Source organism: Lipophrys pholis (genome assembly GCF_963383615.2).
Source record: "Lipophrys pholis genome assembly, chromosome: 14".
Taxonomy (NCBI): Eukaryota; Metazoa; Chordata; class Actinopteri; order Blenniiformes; family Blenniidae; genus Lipophrys; species Lipophrys pholis.
The window spans coordinates 2,769,779-2,793,212 of NC_137633.1; the positions used below are offsets into that span (position 1 = coordinate 2,769,779).

At 41.3% G+C, this 23,434-nt stretch overlaps 4 protein-coding genes across 7 annotated transcripts; 2 read left to right on the forward strand and 2 right to left on the reverse strand.

Moving 5' to 3' along the window:
• Positions 1–510: 510 nt before the first annotated feature.
• rtf1 (RTF1 homolog, Paf1/RNA polymerase II complex component) lies at positions 511–13,728 on the reverse strand. Of its 2 annotated transcripts, XM_080480209.1 has the most exons (19): positions 13,363–13,728; positions 9,315–9,425; positions 9,083–9,233; positions 7,287–7,488; positions 7,070–7,187; positions 6,862–6,973; positions 6,629–6,767; positions 6,362–6,539; positions 6,060–6,142; positions 5,879–5,966; positions 5,454–5,561; positions 4,522–4,599; positions 4,301–4,422; positions 3,649–3,706; positions 3,402–3,479; positions 2,667–2,771; positions 1,713–1,827; positions 1,497–1,640; positions 511–1,073 (listed from the first exon to the last, which is right to left on the reverse strand). In XM_080480209.1, exons 1-18 carry the CDS (start codon positions 13,444–13,446, stop codon positions 1,534–1,536), a joined length of 2,037 nt encoding a protein of 678 aa, XP_080336335.1. In that variant the 5' UTR covers positions 13,447–13,728; the 3' UTR covers positions 511–1,073; positions 1,497–1,533. The 2 variants fall into 2 exon arrangements, with proteins under 2 accessions (XP_080336335.1, XP_080336334.1); XM_080480208.1 differs by having other exon boundaries at positions 511–1,640.
• On the forward strand, positions 13,079–17,083 carry ndufaf1 (NADH:ubiquinone oxidoreductase complex assembly factor 1). 2 transcript variants are annotated; one of them, XM_080480221.1, is made up of 5 exons: positions 13,079–13,196; positions 14,653–15,174; positions 15,512–15,697; positions 16,429–16,503; positions 16,596–17,078. In XM_080480221.1, the coding sequence occupies exons 2-5, from the start codon at positions 14,677–14,679 to the stop codon at positions 16,734–16,736; spliced, it is 900 nt and encodes a 299-aa protein (XP_080336347.1). In that variant the 5' UTR covers positions 13,079–13,196; positions 14,653–14,676; the 3' UTR covers positions 16,737–17,078. The 2 variants fall into 2 exon arrangements, with proteins under 2 accessions (XP_080336347.1, XP_080336346.1); XM_080480220.1 differs by lacking the exon at positions 13,079–13,196 and adding an exon at positions 13,883–14,065 and having other exon boundaries at positions 16,596–17,083.
• On the reverse strand, positions 16,875–20,264 carry nusap1 (nucleolar and spindle associated protein 1). 2 transcript variants are annotated; one of them, XM_080480215.1, is made up of 11 exons: positions 20,070–20,251; positions 19,909–19,977; positions 19,657–19,824; positions 19,390–19,519; positions 19,218–19,298; positions 18,868–18,977; positions 18,587–18,729; positions 17,818–17,981; positions 17,604–17,723; positions 17,429–17,516; positions 16,875–17,342 (listed from the first exon to the last, which is right to left on the reverse strand). In XM_080480215.1, exons 1-11 carry the CDS (start codon positions 20,142–20,144, stop codon positions 17,261–17,263), a joined length of 1,230 nt encoding a protein of 409 aa, XP_080336341.1. In that variant the 5' UTR covers positions 20,145–20,251; the 3' UTR covers positions 16,875–17,260. The 2 variants fall into 2 exon arrangements, with proteins under 2 accessions (XP_080336341.1, XP_080336340.1); XM_080480214.1 differs by having other exon boundaries at positions 16,883–17,342; positions 19,390–19,534; positions 20,070–20,264.
• A 107-nt stretch (positions 20,265–20,371) lies between these two features.
• On the forward strand, positions 20,372–23,434 carry oip5 (opa interacting protein 5). Its single transcript, XM_080480228.1, has 5 exons — positions 20,372–20,760; positions 21,512–21,578; positions 21,678–21,800; positions 22,097–22,178; positions 22,569–23,434. The coding sequence occupies exons 1-5, from the start codon at positions 20,589–20,591 to the stop codon at positions 22,659–22,661; spliced, it is 537 nt and encodes a 178-aa protein (XP_080336354.1). The 5' UTR covers positions 20,372–20,588; the 3' UTR covers positions 22,662–23,434.

Genomic DNA, 23,434 nt, shown 5'->3' on the forward strand with positions numbered 1-23,434 from the left:
GTGTTTTTGTTGCTTTATTTTCTGTCAATTCCTTTCTTTCCATACACATATGGATGCATACACCAATATCACTGTCATTTCTATCCAATTTTATTTTATATTTACCTTTCCTTTCTATTTATTCTGCTTTCTATTTTGTGTGGAGAAACAAAGATTTCCCACTGCAATTAATTAGGTATTTCTGTTCTTTTCTGAAACATGTTTTAAATGGAAATATTTTCAGATTAAAGCACATTCATAAACTAATGAGTAAAATAGAAAAAAAACAATCAAACACATTAAGAATTTATTGTCGTCATATTTCGGCTTGAATAAAAGTCTATTTCAGTTTATGTGTAGTAAATCTAACATTTAATAAAGTTTCAAAGTCTTTGAGGACATGATTGTTTTCAAAATTTTTTCGATACACATGAAAATATTCCAGTAATCCTATTTTTTAAAATGAGATGTCCGGGGAAAGGCTTTTAAAATACATTGATAAATTGAAGAAACCACCAGGAGAGACTCTCGTCCTTGCAAATGGACAAACCGACACATGCTTTATGAAACAGTGCCTCTTTATTTTGTCCGCACTCACTCGAAAATGCATATTTACATGGCATGCCACATCAATACAGGTACTGACCATGGACATGAGAACACGAAGAATCCGCTCTGGGAGTGAAGGGCAGCGGAGTTTATCCCACGAGCAACCAACCGAGAGAGAACAACAAAAAAAAATATGAAGCAACGATTCCTTTATAAGCAGCACAGCCATAGAAAAAAAGTGCCTCTTAAATCAAGGTTGATTTCAAAATCTTAAAAAGAGGTAAATGTCCCGTTGACTTGGACTCCACTTCTCTCTTATTCCATAGAAGGCCGTTAATCAGGGTCTTCATTTAACACTCCGTTGCACACTACGAGGCCGGTCGAATTTAGGATGGACTGCCGGGGCAGAGGACGATGATACACGTGGGGGAGGGGGAAAAGATTTACAACATTAACTGTGGATGAGGACAAAGCCGATTGGCTTTGTTAAAAGTCCAGTATTTTCAAAATGTGTCCTTGTACAGATAATCCAGAAGCGCTTTGTCCTTTAAAAAAAAAAAAAAAAAAAAAAAATCAGAAGATCAAAAAAGAAAAAAGAAAAAGGGTGGAGTAGAAGTTAAATACATAAAAAAAATACACGCGCACGCACACACACGTAAATATACGTTTTTTTCTGTAAAAAAACAAACAAAAAACAGATACTCGAGAAGGTTTTTTTTTTTTTTTACCCCCCCGAGAGAAATTCTTAGTGAAAAATGTTGCCTTTGATGAATCAGTATTTCCTCTGGGTTTGGATCAACAGTCTGTTGTATTGACATTCAAACACACATCCTACAGGAGTCATTTTCTCTCTCACACACTCTTACACACACATCCTAAAACACACACACACACACACGGTCATTTTCCCTCTGCCACACACACACAAACACACACACATATAGACTCTCTCCTGCGCGGCCCATTACTCATGCAATGTGGAATCTGACGGAGGAGCTGGCCGCATCAGATCAGGCCCCGCCTCTTCTTGTAGTCCTCCAGGTTGAGTGACCTGCGGGGGGCGCCGTCCTTCACCGGCAGCGCGTTGGAGCTCACCGACAGGGACTTCGCCTCTGCACAACGGAGGCGGAGTTAGACGTGTGCGACACAGTGAAACGTGAGCGAGCGGCTCGTCGGACTCTCACCTGCATTGGGAACCTGCAGATCGATCTTCACGTCAAAATCATGAACTTTAAACAAATCTTCTGAGAGGTCAGTGGTCTGCTTCGGGCCGTCTTTGTCTTTTGAGTTTGCTTGACCCTAGAAACAGAAGTGGGGGAATAGAAAACATAACGTCAGAATGAAAGAGAGAGAGAGAGAGAGAGAGAGACAAAGAAAGAAAGAATGAAATAGAGAGTGAAAGAACGAAAGAATGAAAGAGATAGAACAAGATAGAAAGAGTGAAAGAAAAAAAGAAAGAAATAGAGTGAAAGAAAGAGTGAAAGATAGAATGAAAGAGATAGCAAAAGAAAGAGTGAAAGAAAGAAAAGAAAGGAAAGAGCGAAAGAAAGAAGGAAAGAAAGAAAGAATGAATGAATGAAAGTAAGCGCGAAAGAAGGAAAGAAAGAAAGAAAGAAAGAAAGAAAGAAAGAAAGAAAGAGTTTCTCTACATGTGTAATAAAACCGGAATTATTTTGTCAAGAATTCATAAACTCACAATTCAACTAAAAACCTTCATTGATCTAAAAAAAATTAAATAATAAAAATTATATTTGTGACCAAATTAAATCCCACAATTAAGAAACAAATTGGAAAAACTTGTGATCTTTCAAAAAATTCAAATATTTTGAGTGTATTTTCAAGTTTTGAGACTGAAAAGCTAAATTTAAAAAGAACAAAACCTGTGTAACAAATGTAAACGATGGAAGCCTCACTGTTTGAATTAAAACGGGTGACAAAGGTTTTATTCTATTCAAATCACTTTAAATGCAATTCATGCACGTAATCCATAATATTCCTCGATTAAAAACCTTCAATATCCAAAACAAAGCACTTCTACCCAGCAGCTTCTGTGCAATGACCACTTCTACCACTTCACTTGATGTTTTCCAGGCGAAACGAGCGGCTGCGGGTTCTGAGGGAGCGTCAAGCCCACTTACCAGTTTGTTCTTGTCGGCGTTGGAAGGATCTGCTGATCCTGATCCGGAGCCGTACTTCTGGTTGAGGTGAGCGAGGATAGCTGCGTGGACTGACGGATCTCTGGCCTGCGGAGTTAAGAGCAACAAGAGATTCAGAACATATACGCAGCAATGTCTTGTAAATCACATTTTAGTGACATGAACATAACATAACACCCAGAAAGTGGGTCTGAAGCCTCCACCTTTCTATATAATACAATAATACAAATGACAGCAAACTACAAGTGAAGGTATTTGATTGTAACAGCAAAAAAAAACATTAAATAACTCAGCAATTGAAGAATCTGTTCAAGAGCAAACATGTGGGACTGTGATGGAAATATTCCCATTAAAGGGGAACTATAAAAACCTGTAACGCCACTGTTGTACACTGGGTGGCAGTGTTGCTGCCAGTCTGTTCTCAATCTGGATTTTGAAGTTTTATCTCTTCATTTCAGTTGGTGGCTCATCAGTGAAGCCGATAAATAGAACCCAGAAGTAGATACTTCATTAAGTAACTTGTTTTAATTCAACGTTTGGAGGACGCGAATATTTAATAACCGAGATCAAACAAGTGGAATCGGTGTCTTGATCGACTTGATTTGCTCTCAGCGTCAAAAGCACCATCCACGTAAGTAAGTAGTTCAAACACTGAACTGGCGGAGCCGCCATCCAGCGCTGAAACAGCATTAGACACCAGACAGAAGAGAAACTTACATTTGACACCATGGTGGGTTTGCACTGTCTCCGTGTGAAAGGGTCCATCTGTTGGTTTTTGGCATTTTGCCCTTCAGCCTGTAAAAAGAAAATTAAAGACAAGACAAAGATTTGACACTTTGGAAGACATTCGCTGTCACAAATGTGTCAGGAATAAATGTATTATTATTATTATTATTATTATTATTATATTCTCTGCCTTCAATCAAACATCATTCTGTCTTATCAGGAGGATGTTTTCACTCACCACCAGAGCTTTCTCTGATTCAACAATATTCCAGCTTCTGTTCCTCTGGTTGATGTAACTACGGGGGGAAAAAAAACAAGAGTTTAACATACAGATCAAATTATTTTAGGAGTAAAGAACAATCAAGATAGAACTACAGATATATTCATACTTTAATTTCTGGACTATAAACCGATACTTTTATCACACGCTTTGAACCCCGCGGCTTATAAAATGACGCGGCTAATTTATGGATGTTTACGAGTTAGCGGGCTTCATGCCACCAGATTCTACTTCTGTATCTAGATACAGGCTGTTTTAGAGGCTCCGCTTCTCCAAAACTTGCCCTAAAAGTAATATTTCTGCTCTTGGTGACCTCGTCTTGTGCTGCTATCCGTGGTCCGGAGCTCCAGCAGCTGATAACTGTGAGTGATGCGTTCAGGTGCATCACGTAAATCCGCCCTGCTGGACTGTGGCTGAGAAATCTTCCTCCTCAGAATCACAATCGGCAAATAAACCGATAAAATACTTAATCAACAGAGATATGTGTGTGTGTGTGTAAATAACAAATCTAATAATAAAAAAAAAAAAAAAAAAAAAAAAAAACAATATCAATATAACACAATTTGTGACGTCACCGCCTTTACTTGGAAAAGAGTAAAAGTTTGTGCACCTGATGGCGGAGATGTTTTTAGTCCTCTGCCTGTCGAGGGCTTCCGCCCGCTCCTCCAGCTCGTTCAGCTCATCCTGGATCACCTTCACTCGGTCGCCGTCTCCACTTTCCTCCGCCATGGCCTTCAGACAGATACACAAAAATGAATGGGATGTTTTTGTTGGGATGGTGACACACACAGCTCGGCAGGACTCGGCACAGGATGTGGAAAAAGCTTCTACCTTGTCTTTGAGCAACTGCGTCTTCTTCATGGCGTAGTTCGGAGGCGCTTTTCGGAATCGGTCTTTTTCTTTGACGATCTGCAGAGGGGATCAAGAAAAACCGGTTGTTGTTCTTGGAGGCCTGTTGTGGTATTGTTAAGCCCGATTTGTAGCTTGTAGTCTGATTTAACCTGCAGATGTCGTAGAACGTCGTTCTTTGCAAGTCAATTTTGAAATTTTATTAAAATTTAATTTTTTTTTATTTTGTGAGAGCATAATACAATATAATGTTTACTTTCAGACATACTGTACTTGCATATGTGTACTTCGGCCACTCAAAATGTATTTTACTACCCCCCACAAAATAAGAAACGAAATACAGAAAAACTAACTTTGAAGATATCGAGAAAGATGGTCAGTAACAAGAGCAAATAGAAAAAGAAAGGTCTATCCGGGAGTTTTTAGATAAAATAGAAGTGGTACAGGACTAATTGTTAGGCCCCATAGAATATCTAACAATAAAATGTAAAAGCAACATTATACAATCAAAGTTTCATCATTGTTTTCCATTTATTTGGTGCATCTCAAAATTACAGACGTGAAAGTTAATTTTTTTATTATATATATTATATTTCCAATTTGTTCCAGAAATATTTTAAGCATTTTTTTTGTTTTGTTCTTTATATTTAAATTCTCACAACTTCATAAGTTAAAATTGAATTATGTGAAAATATACGGATTTCATGGAATTAAAACTACAATCTGAAAAAGTGTGTAAAACTTTTAATCTTTCTGTTGAACGTCAAAATGAACGACAAAACCACTGATCCTTCAGGGATCATTTCCACTTTTTAATTTTGCTCTGCCGTGATTTATATAATGACCTGCAAAGTTCAACTTGAGTTTGTGTTTCAGAAGTGGGTTTAAAAAAAAAAAAAAAAAAAACCTCTTACATCCTCGATGTCTTTGTCGTTAAATTTATAGTTGACAGCCTCTTTGATGGACTGCTCCTTCTTGGTGATTTCATCGAGCGTCGGTACCTGCATGGCAGCAACAATCATCTGCACACAGACACACAGACACAGACACAGACACAGACACAGACACAGACACAGACACAGACACAGACACAGACACAGACACAGACACAGACACAGACACAGACACACACACAGACACACACACAGACACACACACACACACACACACACACACACACACACACACACACACACACACACACACACACACACACACACACACACACACACACACACACACACACACACACACACACACACACACACACACCAATATCAACCCTCTTGTTCCCTGTTAACAAATGCAGGATAGGAAATGTGTTTTCACATCCACTTACCGCTTCTTTCCACTTCATGAATTCACTTTCTGTGAACTCCTGATTTGAAACAAACTCCAGCCTGAACACCCGAGTGTCGCCGCCGTGCCTGGAGGAGAGTTACGAGAAGAAAAGCTCAGCTTGGATTCGTGCAAACTGAAGCAGAAGTCGTCTGAACGCACGACCCGGGAGCAGTAACCACCTGAGTTGTAATCCCTTGTTTGTTCGTGTTGATCCAAGCTGGTAAACCTTTGCCGTTTCTACTACGTCCACAATTTCAGCAACCTGTTAACACGAGAAAAAGAAGAAGAGATTTGACGTAATTAAATCTCCCGAGGAAGAGAACAGGTGGGGGTAAAAGAGTTGATCAAACACATTTTGAAATGATGAAACAGTGGGGAAAGTACAAGTTACAGACTATACACAGAGACCCTAAAAGCTTCACATGACACTAGTTTATTTTTTAGCGCCAATGGATTCTAACAACCAAAAGCCAAAGCTCACCCTATAAACTGGTTTACTGCTGCTGTTCCCGATCCCTATCCGTACGAAGCAGCCGGTCACCGTCTTAGCGAAGAAAGGCATGTGGCACCAGCGCTCCAGCTTGTGTCTGGACAGCCGGATCCTGTTCAGTTCGTCCGGTAGAGAAACGGGCTGAGACTTCGGAGGAGTTTCCTCTTTCCTGTCGGCAGGCCACGTTACCAGTTACAAGAAATCCAGAGAGAAACAAGGCAGCAGTGATTTGTGAACGCCGTGGCCGAATGCACTCACTCGTCATCGTCGTAGGACGACGAGCGTGAGCTCCGGTCGCTCTTGACCGAGGACTTGTCGTCGTCTTCCTCCTCCTCCTCCTCGTCGTCGGAGTACACGTCGCTGGCCTTCAGGGGCAGACGTTTGGCCAGCAGCTCGGCTGCGGGGAGACGGATCGTCTTCAGTTTACAGCGGGACGAAGCCTCACAGTGATAAAAAAACGGTTGCAAGACAGGAGCGCCGTGCACACCCACCTGTTTTGTTCTTCTTCTTCTCACGCTCGGCCTTCAGCTCCTCCATGGCCTGCGACTTCTTGTCAAGTTTTTCGTCACGTTTGGATCGCCTCTCCTTGTTGTGAGACATGACCTGTGGGGGGGAAACAGACGACCGTCACAGAGGGAAATGGAAAAGAAAGCTAAGAAGACGAACCATTGATAAACAACAGAGATAATCCACACGTACCACTTGTGTGTCTTGAACCTGAGATAGCTTCCTTTTTTCCTGCTCCTCCTCCTGCTTCTTCTTCTTCTCCTCCTTTTCTTTCTTCTTTGCCGTCTTCAACTTCTTCTTAATTTCAAACCTTAGATGAAAGATAAAAAAAAACAAAAAACGATTACATACTGAACTAAAACCTCAAACATGGAGGAGGTGAAACAGTTTTTTTTTTTTTAAGACTCACCGTCTCTTTAGCACCTCTCTCTTTTCGATTCTGTTGAACAGCTCCTGCTCTCTCTCCTTCTCCGTCATCTGCTCCAGGCGGGCTCGGTCCTCGGCGTCGCCCATCAGGTCGTCGTCGTAGCCGTCCCTGAACACCTCGTCCTCCGAGGAATCCGAGTCGGAGCTGGAGGACGAGCTGTTGCTCTCCGAGTCCGACACCTCGCCTGGCGTTTGAGAGGGAAGAGAAGGCTTCTTAACTTTTTAACACTTGTGGATTTTGGGAGTTTTACTTTAATGACACCAAATGAAACTGGAAGCAACCATCATTGATTCCAGTTAGAAATTATTTTTCATGCAGCTTCCTCCTCTTTGTTTTATCCTTTTTTTTCTCTTAAAGACTGAATTCAGCTTGATTAAGTGCAATAGTTCCCAACCTGGGGTCTGGAACCAATATAAATAGTTGTATATGTTTTTTATTTTCTTTCAAGCTTCAGCATGTTACATTTTAATCCTCATTTCAGAATTTCAGACATGTTAACCTAGATATGTGTGATGTGTATATTATATATTACTATTATTTATTTAGTATATATGTATATCCAGAAAATGTAAATAAATCTCTTTCACAAAATAAATGTATAAGGAGTTTATACAGTATAAATGTATGCGTATCCATGCGTGTTTGTGTATATAAATTCATACGGGTGTAAATTTGTAACTTTTGACATGTCTGGAATTAATTAATAAGAATATCAATATTCTATTCTTTAAGTTACATATTTAATATTGTTTATAGAATCATTTGCATATCTAATGCTAAATGAACTGCAAACTCTCATGGTCTCTTATGTGAATTTGGTGGTGAACAGGACAATTCATCCACGACGCATCGATCCAGGCAGCGGTTCTAAATATAGCAGGTAATAAAGAAGGTAGCCACCCCCGGTGAGCCTCCCTGCTCGGTGAAAAGAACCCAACTCGCATCGCGCACAGCAGGAAATCCTGCACAGCCGCTCACGTCACATTGTTAAAAAGCTAATTATGCTCGCCGATTTATTATTTAATTAAAAATGTTTTTTTTTGGGGGGGGGGGGGGGGGGCTATACACACATTCTCAGTGAAATCTAAGGATTAAAACACTCTGCTTGACCAAACTGAGCTCCATAATTAAACTTGATGTGCTTTTGTGACAAAAACATGCATTTTTAAAGTCAGCGCTCACAGAAATATTTGCATTACTGCAGCTGAATAAGCTGAGGACGAAAAGTCTGAGCTGCAGTTAAAACTCAGATTAATACGATCACTGTGTCAAGCGCGAACGAAACGCACTGCAGTGGAGCTTTTTTCTCTCCAAAGGTGATTATTTAAAATCAATGGCGGATGAATTGACCAGATTTTCTATACGAGGCTTGATGAGTGCACGTCAGGACACAAACAACAGATTAGACGCTAATATCTTGTGCAGCCTATGAAAGGGATGAATGAGTCACATAATCCCGGCCACTTGAAGCACTTGTGGACAAGGCAGCCTGGTAATAAACATGAGGCAGGAAAACAAAATATAAATAAACAAACAACCCCACAGAGTAAATTTGTAAAGTGTGAAATTAACAAGACACTGATTGTGTTTTTTTTTTTTAAATGAAACACACAGTTTTGAATGTGCCCACTGTTTAAACGAGAGCAGAGATTTAACACAAAGCGCATTCAATTAGGAACTTTCACTTCATTTTGGGTGTGCAATTCCACGGCCACGTTGGTCGGAGCCACTGAAAATGCAACTTTCTGAAAAGGGGCGACAGTGAAAACCACGTTTACCCTCTTCTGGTGCAGAGCTCTCAGCTGAGCTGTCTCCATCGGAGCTGCCTGAAGCCGTCGCTTTATTAACCTTCTTCTTCGTCGTGGTTTTCTTCTCCGATCCCTTCCCCGGCTTGACCTTCTTCTTGCCTTTGGTGCCGCCGACGGTCCACTGTGAGAGACGGACAGATTCAGTCTACTCTAGTAACTCCGGTACGTAAACATCTTGCGGTCCATGCCCAGAGAGTCGTACCTCGTCGTCGCTGTCCGACGTCTCGGAGTCTGTGGATGCCGCAGGTTTGCTGACGGGTTCTTCCTGCTCACCAGAATCAACTCTCTTCCTCTTCGCCAGAGACAACAACTCCTGAGAAGGACAAACACACATGTTGAGGAAATGTCCCCAATAACTGTGGCTCTGCTTAACGTGGATGTGTGATCTGGGAGTATTTTGTAGTGAATGAATAGCTTTTGCAAACACTATTGTGATTCTTAAACTGGCAAACAATGAAGAAATTAGCATTTTTGGTGGCATTTGTGTTTCTTTCAACCTAATAATTGATGATAATTGAGCACATTGATGACAACAACATCTAACATGATAAGGTTAAGCTAAATCTTTGAATAGGTGCTTCTGCGGGTGTGGTTTTCCCTCTTTGTCTGGAGGTTTCCTCACCTTCTATATACTGTATAGAAGAGCGATGGTGCTGAGCTGCACTCATTCAGTTGCAAATGTGTGCAAATTACACACTTTCTAAGCTAGAGTTGGTCCACATAATGCTTTTTATCCCATTTTATCATGTGTAAAGGAAACATACAGATGTTCATTTACACAACATTAGAGTATTTGAACACCCTCACGTAACACAACTGGCTATAAAGGGTTAAATCACAGAGTTAATACCGAGAATGATTACGTCAATCTTGCACCAGGAGAGTTAAAGTACCAAAAAGCACCTTTGGGACTGTAGGAGTGTGTAGATGTGTCAAAAGGAAAAAAAAAATATTTTTACACAAGAGTAAAAAGCTATTTTTACACAAGATGTAACAGACCTGAACTGTGTTTAAGATTTTTAACATACATATAAGGGGGAGATTTTGATTTTACAATAGGTCCAGATTCTTTCAGGAGGAAACTGAGTCTCTGACCAACACTTGGAATCTAAAAAAACAGCTAAAATCTTTTAAATAATCTCGGCCTTTCTTCCATTTTAGAGTCTTCTCTTTAACCCAAAGCAATGAAGTACATTGAAAAGATGACGAATTTCACAATCTACAGCATCGAAATCTCACTGGACTTTAGTAAAAAATTCTGTATAATCCAGTTTCCACATCACGTACACAACTGAGTACTAATACACACTAACTGATTGTAATAACTTTATTACTTTCATTCATGTTATATTCTGCTTCAGGAAAAATACATACATCTAAAGGTATGAAAACTGTTGAGAAAATCAATTTACATGCAGTTAAAAAGTAAAAGACAGTAAAAAACAATAAAAGGGAAAACCACAAAGATATTAAAAAAAAAGGAACTACTGTCAATCGAGCTCAGCTTTACATGCACAGTATTAATCATGGTCATGTCTAATGCGAGCGCTTTATAAATTAGTTAACCACATCCATCATGTGCACTAAAGAGGAAGAGATGCACCATTAATGTAAAGAGGAAAAGCACTTAAAGTTGCCACAAGAGGTGGAAAGCAGAACTGTTGCGTACTATCAATACTTTCACTCGTTCTAGAAATCCTGCACAAACAGCGTTCTGTGACTGATCTTGGGTTGTTTTTTTTACACATGAACAGGACTCTTCTGAACAGAACTTGGTCATCTGAAATCAAGAAAACCCCCAGATGTATTAAACCACATCTTGAATTTTTAAAACATAGAGACTCATTATATTTAAACACATGGGGGCTGTTTAAACTAGACTGCAACTATTTGAAGTACACAAGAGACCCTTTAAACAGATGCCATACTCTTTAAAATCCATCAGAGTATTAAAACAATTATTCAAGACTTTAAATAACAATTGCAACAGAGGCTTTTCTCTACAGTGTGGTAAACAGGGTAATATAACTTCTCTGATGCACTGAACTGGAGCCTTATTAGACAAGAAATAAATCAAATGTTTACACAATTGTCTGAGCCTGAGATGTTGAAAGTCACTTGAGAAAAATAACTGACATGTTCGAGGTACAATTCAGTTTTCTTGGTCTATTTAAAAAAAAACTAAAAAAAAACCTTGATCTCATCCTACTATGTCTCCAATTTAAAAAAACAAAATATGCATATATATGCTCTTTCTCACAGTTTGTGAAAGTAAAAGGACTCTCGTCTCCTAAGGCAAATTGATTTATATAGCATCATTCAGACACATTCACAGTGCTTTACAAGCAAAGTAAGGAAATACATTAAAACAAGGTGATAAAGAAAGGGAGAATGAATTAAATTAATTAAAATCTATCATCTGAATGTCTGAGCAAATAATAGTGTTTTGAAACCCGATTTAAAAGAATTGAGTGTGTCAGTTTGTTCCACAGGTAAGGGAGCGTAGGAACTAACAGCAGCTTAACCTCGTTTCTTCAGAATTTGGGAACATTTAGTAAACCTCTTCCTGAAGGCCGCAGAGGTCTGGATGCGTCTTACTCTGCTAGTAAATCTGAGGCGCATTTAGACCCGAGACCATTCAAAGCTTTAGAAACCAGAAGTGGATCATTTTTTTATACTGGAGCCTCTAAAGACCGTTACCATATTCCAGCCTGCTGAAAACAAATGTGTGAAAAAGTTTCTCTGAATGTTGTTCGGTCAGAAATCCTATTATTCTTGCAGTATTTTTCAGATGTCAGTGAGCTGAAGTTATTGTCTTAATGCGGTTGTTGAACTTCAGGCCCGAGTTTATAATTACATGCAGATTTCTGGCCTGATTTGTTGTCTTGAGTGACATGGAGTCGAGAGGAGCGCTGAGGTTTGAGCTCTCCTCTTTGGGTAAGAGCACAACGCCTCAGCTGGACACAATAAAATGTGAAAATGAGTAAAATTGGGTATTTTGCATAATTTTCTTGCATTTTATTACATGTAGAGAAATGCGGGAAAAGGCATTCAAATTGTATTGTGTGGGATATCTTCACTGAAGAACGACCTATCGCCTCACTGAGATTGCAAAAACCGTCCGTCATAGAATTTGCATGTTCTCCATGTTTTGTGCGCGTCACACTCTTGATCACATTCACACTCACCAATGGAGGCAGTTACCATGCAAGGCCCTCGGGGAGCAGTGTGGGGTTCAGTCTTGCTTAAGGACACTTCAACATGTGGACAGGTGGAGATGAGAATCAAACCGGCAACCCGAACACAAGCCATAGCCACCGCAGTATTACGGTTTCCTCCCATTGGTGTGACAATATGTATTTGAATTGGATGTTAGTCGGTGATGGTGTGTGTTTGTCCTGTGATGGACTGGAGACCTGTCCAGGGTGTATCCTGCTGGGATTGGTTCAAGTGCCCCACGATCCTGCACAGGATGAAGCAGTATAGATGGATGGATGGATGGATTAATAATGGATTTCCACGCTGTTCTATTGGGGGACTTTCTGTGTGGAGTTTGCATATTGTCATTGTGCACGTGGGGCAAATTGATCGCTCCAAAGTGTGTGTGTGTGTGTGACTGTTTGTCTCCCTGTGTTGACATGCATCCATCTCCAGCCACCACTGCCTGCCTTTCTTTCCCTCTCACGGGCTAAGTGGAGAGAGCTGATCGGGTCTGAGCTTCTCCTCGCAGCCTTGTGTTCGCTGCCTGCGCTTGTTTGACAACAAACCAAAATAGAAGTTCGGCTCTGCGCTCATGACGTCACTCCGGCCGTAAGGTTGTAAAGCACGCTAAATGCGAGTCCTCAATCCACGGCTTCACCTGGCGCAAGCACGTCCCGTTCTCGTTTAGTCAACAACACAAAACAAAAACAGATTCCTCCCACGGTGCACGGCCAAGGAGCTTCACCTCACCGAAACCACTCAGAACGGCCCGTGGCGCGGCAATTCCGCTGCTGCAACAACAACAGTCCGGTTACTAAAGTTCAGCTGCATTCACGGAGCGCCCACTCCCCAGAAACACTCGAAAAACCTCTTCGCGACGAATGTATGTCGGGAATATCTGGTTTCTGGGTTGTAAATAAGACGGGCCTTTTCCAAGCTTGTTGAAGCGAGGCCAAACACAGCGCAGCCAGCTAGCACACATTAGCTTCACCTCAACACTGCTTTGACAAGTTCACTCGGCCGAAACCGTGAGAAAAGCGTCCGCTCACCTGATCTAAATTGTCGTCGCTGGCGCTGTCTTCTGAGTCGGAGTCGATCACGACCCGACCTTTCCGTTTCTTTACATTCACCATGATTAGCTGTGCGGCTAACCCTGCTAACTGTCCCTGTGTCGTCTGTTGGAGGCTAGCCGCTGCTGCTACCTAGCTACTTGGCTCAGTCGTCACACACGCACACGCTCACACACGCACACACAAAGGCACTATGACGCATGCGCGAACACCTTGCTACCATGGTTACCGCAACCATTGGACGTTCTGTCCATTATATAAAATCTAAAATGTTAATCTATTTACATTTTTGAAATTAAAAATATAAATGAAAAGGAACTTAACGAATTAGATCGTATGGGAACTAATGCACAAATTGAGTGTTCTATTCAGGAGAGAAATCAAAGCTGCACTCAAGTAGCATTCAAGATCAAACACGTGTTGCACTGTTGTGAAACCGTGTCGGGACTTAATTTGCAACGTTTCTGGGTGGATGTGTCTTGAACGCAGCCCCGGTGCTACCGCTGCTGCTTCCTGTGTGGACACCGACAACCTTGTGCCTGAACACGAGAAGCTTCAATTAAAATGTGTTCTTAACAACGGCTTTGTTGAGCGGATCTTATGAATTTATTACATTTTTGTATAGCGTTCGCGCAGTCGTCCCATATATCTGACATTAAATAGCTGCTGCGGCCTTCTCGGGGTAAGTTGGAACAGATTAACCAGTGACATTACGTGCTTTATGCTGCTTTATGAAACCATCCACAAGATATGTAAAACTTTATTAGAAAGCCTTATTACAATAGAAGCATATCCTGAACAGTGACTTTAAACATATAACAATACAAAAACATACAAAATTATAACAATGTGTGTAGATAAAAATATAATATAAATACTGGCAATTATTTTTGTAAAACTCATGGACGTGGCAATTTATATCATTATGAATGTATGGGAAAATAGATGTAAGTATAGATGTGGAAAATCAGACTCCAAACAAATAGCAGAAAGAGTATGCATATGTGACTCGGGAGTAAATTAAAGACGAGGTTCATGTGGCTTTATGTGGTTTATTATGACTCATCTCCAGCAGTAGTTTCATAGTTACCATTGTATCTGGTGACACTAAATTGTCCATATGTATACATGCACCAAAGCAAATAGAAAGAAAATAGCTATGAGAGCTGGTCCAGAAACCTATAATGTTAAACGTATTCTTGATGAACCACTGTCGCACTGTAACTTGAGCATAAAAGCATTGGTGGTCTGTGTATTCTCTCCCTGCAGTGAACCCTGTGTCCCGGCACTGAAATGTCTCTGCCACAGCTCAGTCGTCTCCCTCAAGTCAGGCTGCTGACCTCCATCCACCATCAGCGGGTGCTGCTCCTCCCCTCTGCACCCTGTAGATCTGTGATCCAGGGTGAATACAGGCGTCCGGGCCAACCCAAAGACAACCGCCCTCCATGGCAGAAGATCTCCTTCAATTTGTCAAAGGGTTTGGAGGGAATAAAGAAGCATATGGAACTTTTGAAGGTGGATTTGACGGAACGCCTGATTGGTCCAGGAGGCAAGCCGATCCAGGAACACATGCTGGAGCAGAACAGAGCGGTTTGGCAGTTCAGAGGTCCAGAAAGCCTGAACGCGTGGACGACGTCATGTGACCGTGAGATAGGAGGCCACAGTGAAATTCACCTCAAGCTTGGCAAGAACAACACCTGCTTTCTGTACGGGACTCTGAGTTCAGTTCCCCCAAGAGACGGAGAAACACGCTACAGTGGATACTGCAGCCTGCGCTCAAGGCAACCTCTGGTTAGTGTCCAGTCAAATCAGTAATGGTTCTGAAAGAGAATACATTTTGGATTTTTGTCTGATTAACAATCGGCATTACTATGCTTCCACCTTGAGATTTTTTTTTTTTTTATTGCCACTGAAAATACAAACCAAGTGTTACCTCCTACCGACTGAACATTTGCAGGTATGCGTTTATGCGCATCGGAAAGCGCAACACACTTTCAGAGGTCGAGTGGAGTTCAGGCTTTTACAGTTTAGAGCTATATGAATTAAACGTAATGGATTGTGGTCATAATGTTATGGCTGACTGGTGTATATTTTATGAAAAAAAAAAAGTTTTCTTTCTTTCTCCAAGGGCTCATTTGACAGAAAGAAGTACCACGATTGGACTAGCTTTAACACGATCCACCTGCGTGTGCGTGGTGACGGCCGTCCGTGGATGATCAACATTGCAGCGGAAACTTACTTCTCCCACCAAAAAGACGACCTGTACAGTTACTTCCTGTTCACCAGAGGAGGGCCTTACTGGCAAGACGTGAAAGTAAGGGAAAGACGACACAACCGTTCTTCAGCTGTGCTTTAGAGATTGAGTGGTTTCCAATCTCTTCTATATACCTCCTTCAACTGCCTCACATTGAGCATTTAAAAGCTTTTATTTTGTCCTTTTGACGTTTATTATATTACTTTTACTTCATACATTCAAAACATCCGAGCTCAACCACGTCTACTTTTTAAGGATCTTTCGTTCCTGTGATAACCTCTCTTACTGCGGTGAATTGAACACACACACCTTCGAAATTAAACAAATTGAAAGTACATTTGTATAAACTAGCATTTTTCATTTTACTAATCTGGATAAGCTTGTGCCATGTTTCTGCTCACACATTAAAAAAATAAATACAAAAAAATGTAAGAATCTTAACAGTAAAAATAGGGGAAATATTTGTAGTTGTTGCTATTTTATCGTTCTCGCTCCACTGAGATTGACTCGGCCTGCTATAATGACACGCGTCTTCACATTTCGACAATCTGTTAGAAATACTTCACTTTAAAAACCAACTGATTCCACTTTTCTGTAGCACCTAATGTGTTGGGTTTCATTTTAAATGGAGCGTCGGTGTGAAATAAAGTCTGTATGGTAAAACATCAGTCACCTCAGAAGAACGAGGCTGGCGTCAAATTGCACACTCAGCGCTGCAGTCGCAGGCTTATCTCACACGAAAAGCGATCAGCTCTATGAATCAACTTTGAATCCGATCTTCTCATCCACAGATACCTTTCTCCAAGTTCTTTCTCTCTCATCGAGGAAGGGTGCAAGATGACCAGCATTGCCTCTGGTTGGACAAGGTAACGCAGTGAAAAGGCGCGAAATGCAAAAATTGTGACAAACTTGATTTTACCACACAAACATATATTTATCCCGTTTTTCCCCTCGACAGATTAAAACCGTTGGGTTCACTTTGGGAGACAAAGCAGACGGTCCATTTCAGCTTGAGATTGACTACATTGGCGTCTGCAAAGATTATGCACACACCGAGGAGTTTGCCTACGAGGTGTACAAGAGGAATCCTGAAGCCTGACAACGATCACAACCTTTAGTTTGAAAAACCACGGCCGTCTGGTCCAGAGCTGTGATACCTAACATTTCTGATCCATCAAAATTTAAAGAAATATCTGATTTTCCAAGAAGCAGATGTGTCTGGACTAAGAAAACGTAACTGAATTCATCACGTCTGATTTATTTATTTTTAAACACACGTTTAAGCAGTTTTGCCTTTTTGAAATCTTAAATATCAGCCTCCAATAAAATATTCAGCAGGCAATTTCTGTAGTTTTGTTTTGCTTTTAATATAAATTGACAACACATAAAAATAAAAAATGCAGAATGCAATTTATTCTTAAAGAATAAAATCAGACCTTTCAAGTCTATGTCTATTTTTTCTTTTTTTAAACAGCCTTAAAAGCTAGAAATAATAGAACTTTTTAAAATAGTTGAAGAAGTTGGCATTAATCTGGATGCTAAAACGAAGCACAGGACAGCACAGAACACCTCACATATGAGAAAATATATACACCGAACAAGCTGCAGCACATTTGTCCATCATCACATCAGGCCTCTTCTCGCGCCAAGCAAGTTCTCCTTCTTGTTTTTGCGTCCCTCCATTATTTTGGTTCTTCGGTCGTCTCTAAAAGAACAAGAGAACGTTCAGATGAGACGCAACAAGGACAATTATTTAGGAGACTGGCAACAACCGACTGCACGTCAGCTTACCTCGACTGCACTTTGTGGTTTTTGTAGGAGTCCTGACGCGGATTGGAGGGCAAAGATGTGTTGACCTCTCCAAATGGCTTCAGTTTCCCTGTGAGGATTTTAAAGAAGGCGTCAAAGCTTTGACCTGCCAGGTTGATCACGGTGCCTACATCTGAGGAGAGCTCGAGTTTTCTACCTGCGTGAGGCTTGTAGCCGAGAGGACGCGAGAGGCTGGCCTTCAAGTTGAAGCTCTGCTTCTTCTGGGTTCCCGGGGTGGTGGACACGCTGGTGTTGTTGCCCGTGAAAAGAAATGGCTCTTTTGTGACAGAAAACAAATAATTATTTAATGGGTCTTGGCAAACGTGTGGCCAATTCAGAAATTGTATCAGACAGTCCAAAGGGAAACGTACTTGGAGTCTTGATCGACGACGGAGCGGATGCCTGCACAGCTTTGGGTGTGACGGCAGCAGCAGCCGGCCTCCGCGGGGTGCTGGAGGCCACGCAGGGCGACATGCGAGCCGGAGTCTTGAGGAGGGACTTCTTGTGCTCGTTGTCGAAGGTGGCGTCCAAGAACCTGCTCACAAACAGAAACAGATGTCAGAGTTTACTCCTTCTAAGCTTCAGTGAATGGGATTATCAACCAGTGGCAATGTAAGTTTATTAAACCTTTTGTTGTGGAGAAAAAAAAACAAAGAGAGACTGGTAAGTGAGCGTATGTGAAAATACTCTTGACTACTAGAGGAACAAACACGACTGCTTCACATATCAAAGTACAATTTTACAGTACTAAAGGTGGGGATGATCACTGCTGCCAGGACTGTTCTTAGAATATACAGAAAACATGGAGGGAAGCTACACACGGCATCATATGAACAAATGTTGGCCCGGACCAAATGGAGAACTTTCAGGGATCATTGGGGCGCTTTCTTTTACACAACAATGACTCTGAAGAGGGAATCACTGAAATATGAGTGTGAGCTTCCTTTTTGTTCCAATTTCATTGCTGTGGAATCGTCTAATATTTCAAATATGTGGCAGGTAAACAGTCTTAACTTATAGAATAAAAGACTTAAGAACTGATGAAAGTCGCAGAGCTAAACAAGCTCCTCCACCATCTGTGATCGAATGGTTTATAAAGTCCTACATTGGAAATCTGTTCAAGTCGACAGAGTGACTCACCGAACATTGATCCTCCGAGTTGAGAGGACAGACGGTCTGAACAGAACCTCGGTCTTCCCAGCACGTCTCTTCGGTGGAGCTTCTGCTGCCGTCTTGTTCGCCGGAGCAGCACTGAACCGGCTGGTACGAGCTCGACTGGTCTTCTGCAGAACACAAACAAATGCTTGAGCGCTGCAGATTCTACGTTTCCTCTTCCTTCTGGTGCACTTCACATTTCGTCCCGACAGCTTTTACAAACAACACGGTACTGGATTTGACCGATTTTAATTTCCAGGTCACACCTTCACTTCCTTGGAGTTCTTGCAGGTCTCCATCTGCTTTGTTTTCCGCTGGAAGAAAGAATCGATCGACTCCATCTTGTTGAATTGTGCCTCGTGGAGCTTTTTGAAGTCTGCAAAGAAAAGCCACTTTCAGTCAGAACGCACACGAGCTGGCGCACATCTGAATGAAGTTCTGTTGCAAAAGCTCGACTTCGGACAGGAAAGAAAAAGAATAAAGAAATACTTGAATACATTTTTTATATATATATATATATATATACACACACACACATCTGCATACATACAAAAGTAAAAGAGATACAACCAACGCCTAAATAAAAAGACTTATCAAATAAAAGAAAGAAACTTACTGGGGGTGATTGGCTTCAACGAAGGCTTGCTCTTTTGCAGTCTTGGGATTTTACCCACCGTTGCTGCTTTTTGTGGTTTTTCTAAACAAAAAACACGAATGAATATGATTTTTTTTAAATTATTTTTTTAAAACAATCTTATATAATCGTTCAATGGAACCACACCACAGACCTGTGTGACTTGCCACAGGTGCTTCAGCCTGGATGCCGGCCTGCTGCTGCTGCTCGTTCTCAGTGGCCTGTGGTTCCTGTTTGTCTGAATTTGTCTTCCTCCTCTTTGCATCAACTTTCTCAGGGGTACCCTTGAAAGGGAAGAACTTTCAAGAATAACCAAACAAGCATGCACAAAGTGAGTATAAACCAAAATCCACGGATGCTAAAGCAGTTTTTGTTGTTTACACACAGTTTCATTGCAATAGGATGCTGTGATGTCCAGTACCTCTGCAGCATCTGAAGGCACTGTGCTGTCCACAGTAGTATCAGAGATCTTCCTCTTGGTACGGTTTCCATTCCTTCTCCGTGTGGTTACACACTCTGTGGGGTTGTTGTCAACCTGCACACTTTGTGGAGGGGCCTTTTCCTCCTTATCCACCTTATTTTGTTTATTCTGTGGAGCCACACGGACACACGCGTAAAGCTCGTGAACCAACAAGATGTCCTAAAAAAAAACGAGTTTTACGTGTCACGTTACCTGCTCTTGTTCCTCCTGCTTTTCCTCGTTGTTGTAATGCTGTTTTAAGGCTTTTAAAAGTTTTTCGGCCTGTTCGAGAGACAAAGAAAAGTCACACACGTTAAGCAGCGAGTTTCTCCCAAACAGCCGCGACAAAAGAAAAAAAAGAGCAGCTTTCTTACCTTCAAGTTTGCCTTGAGTCCCAAAGTCTTCGCCAGGGCTTGCAACTCGGAATATTTCATGGAGTCCAAATCCATTTTGGAGCGAAAGATGTACAGATATACTCGTGTAAAGTGTGTGTTTATCCCGAAAACATCCACAACAACAACCGCTCGTGACGGTCAGACCGTTAGCGACCGCATTCAGTTTAAAATGCTGCCGGGGGGCGTGTCCGGTCACCTGATTGGCTACTGAGATTGACAAACAGCCAATCAGAGCGAAGGCTATGTAGAAGTTGTCAAAGTCTATTTTTGATTTATTTGTCGAAGTTCATTTGAAATCGTACATTAATGAAAAAGAAATATTGCATGTTTTATTAAGTTAAAAAAAATATAAATTATATGTACGTATTAACGTTCTCACATTACACCAGCTGGTGGCAGTGTTACGGCAGCGCGCGCGGTTCAAACGAGAAGAAGAAAGCTGTCGAGTTCCAATTTTGAGGGAAACGAGCTAAAAACTCGGAACAAAAGCATTCAGACATGGAGTTCAACGACAGCGTCCTGATTAAACGTGAACCCGACGACGACGTGAAGCCAGCGGCGGAGGAGAGGCAGTGGATGACTCTCCACTGCGCGCAGTGCAACGCCGTCCTGTCCGACTCCTCCTGCGTCTGCGGGGAAGCTTCGAGTCTGGACTCCATCATGTGTCTGAGTGAGTTCACCCCATCGTTCTACACGGATATTCACATTCACGAACCATTTAGAATCGTTTACCTTTAGTTACACGTGCACAGGTACGACATGCAAACTCCACACAGAAACCCCCAGCTGGACTCGAACCGGGGGACTTTCTAACAAACAGACATCTTTAGATCGATGATCCAGTTGACTTGGTTCAACCTGGACAAATGAGAAGCTGCAGACAGACAACATGAGGGCTTTTCACACCAAACGTCCAGAGTGACATTGAGAGGAGTTCACCGTGTTGCCAGGCACAGATTCAGAAATCTAATCCAATCCGTGCAACACAAACATGTTCACAAGTTTGGGTATCGATGCACACTACTGCTTTTGTCTCATAAACAAACATGCAGGAAGATATATTCCACTCACAGTAAAAAAAACAAACGGGGGCAACATTCACGAGTTGAAGAATAAAATGGCATGTCATCAATAAACCCAAACTTTTTAAATCATTTAAAATTATTTCTCATTACCAGTCCTTCCTATTGTTTGTCTGAGGTTTTTTTTTAGCTATAAATACAGATATTTTAGCTTCTACTCAATTATTTGTTCTTGACACTCTTATTGGCTGGTCTTTTTTAATATCTTCATAACGTACCTAATTTATCTCAAACTTTTCCCATCTTTTTTAAAAGTATAAGCATTGAGCCAGGAAAATAAGACACAGTGAAGACAAATATATTATTATATTAATTCCTTTTCTTTTCGTGTCCCTTCAGGAGTAACGGATGACGTGATTGTTACTGACGCAAAGAAGCTGGGACGCACAGGAAGTCTGGTCAATTGGTGAGTGAAATTGTCCCACTGTGTCGTCCTCCTCCTCCTCCGTGAAGTGATTGGAGGTTTTTCTTTCTAACCCGGCGTTGTGCTCCGGTTTATTCTCAGCATCTACAGTCGGCTCAAGTGTGGCGGCTGCAGTTGCACCGTGGGGAAGGTCATTCACGCCGCTCCGTTTCACCTGTCAACGCTGCGCTCCTCCTTTCTGCTCTCCAAAGCAAACGTCAGCTGGTAAGACGGAGCGTTTGGGCGGAGCCATATTGACGCCTCGACCACATGTTTTGTTTTTTTTTGCTGCTGCTGCAAACCTTTAGACCGCTCAACATCACATCACTGTGCAAAAATGTTATAAAGGAGGTTTTTCTCCCCCTAAAAAAAAAATAAATACAGGATTTATTAAAAGTTCTTGTCAAGCAACATACTCATAGATGATGTCGTTGTGGTACTAATGTACTTGCTGAGGGTATTTCTTCCTCTATGAAGTGATTAACTTTACAGGTTTGTTTGTTTTTTTCCCCTCCCTGCAGCTACGTCCTGAGCAGCGGCCGGATGGTGAAAGCGTCCACGCTTTCGTTCGATCAAAAACCCTTCAGAGAAAACCTGAATCAGGTGAGGGGAGCAACACAGGTGACTGGATGTGAATGTTGCCGTAGTGACGGCCAGGAATCGTCTTCATGAGCTTTATTGACAATGATGAGATGACAGAGTCGCTCCCCGATCGGCCGAAACGTTATGAACTATGTGTCAGAAGCAGGAAAAGAAGTATGGAGATTTGAGTGCAGCAGACGAGAGGCTGGGGTTAAATTACAAGCGCAGATCAAACTGAAACAGGCCTCCCTAAGAGAAAATGCAGAATTATTTAGGAGAAACTACACGTGGAGTTATATTCTTGATCAGATGGAGATCAGGAAGCTTGACATTGGCATCGGAGTAAAGTCGTGGGCTGAAATCAAAGAGACTTTCTCCCGATGATGAACTCCTACTTTGTCTTCCTTTCAGACCAAACGAACATTCGAGGTCACATTGGATCGGATGTCGAGCCTGAAGACCAGAATAGTGGAGAGAAATGCTTTTCCTATGCAGAAGAAGTAAAAGCAAACGCGTGCCGACCAATACTCCGGCCGGACCTCACCTTAAAGCCGGTCGCGCCGTGCTGATGTTCAGAAGAAGTTAAAAAGTGGAAACGTTCTCTCCTCCTGTTGTGTTTTCAGCTGGTTTGAAAAGTTTGGTGTCGCAGCAGCAGTTTGTTGTTTCCTTGAGAACGTGAACAGTTTTGTAGACGTTTGATGTTCTGCCTGTGCTTCTTCAGTCACTCTCACACCTTCAGGTCATTTAAGGTGAAATATTAATCTTAAATCTTTATTCTCGCTAAACTGGGAGGAAAAACAAGCACACTGGTTAGTTTCACTTTATATTTGAAATGTTCTTTGTTATTGTTCGTATAAATGTGTGAATAATGTTTGAATAAAACCTTTTCTTTGGGAATAAATGTTAAGTTTTTGCATTAAATGATTTAAGGAGCAATGGGCTCCATGTTTACAAGCTGAACTGGACGTCTCTTTTCTCTCTGGTCAGTTTTTTTTTTTTTTACATCCGTCATCTTTTAAATGTACTTTGTTAAATATGTACCAATAGATAAACGGAGATGATAGTCTTACTGTACTTCACATTAGTGTTTAGATAAGTACATTGTAAATACTAAGAGGAATAATTCACACACATAAAACACAAACTGTTTAAAAAGGGAAAAAATGTGCAATCTTGCTGTTTTGACAATCTCTTTTGATCTGAGCTAAATTTATGAGAAATAAAATGTTCTTAATAGTTTGAAACAACTTAAAAATAAAAGGTTGCTTCACTATTTT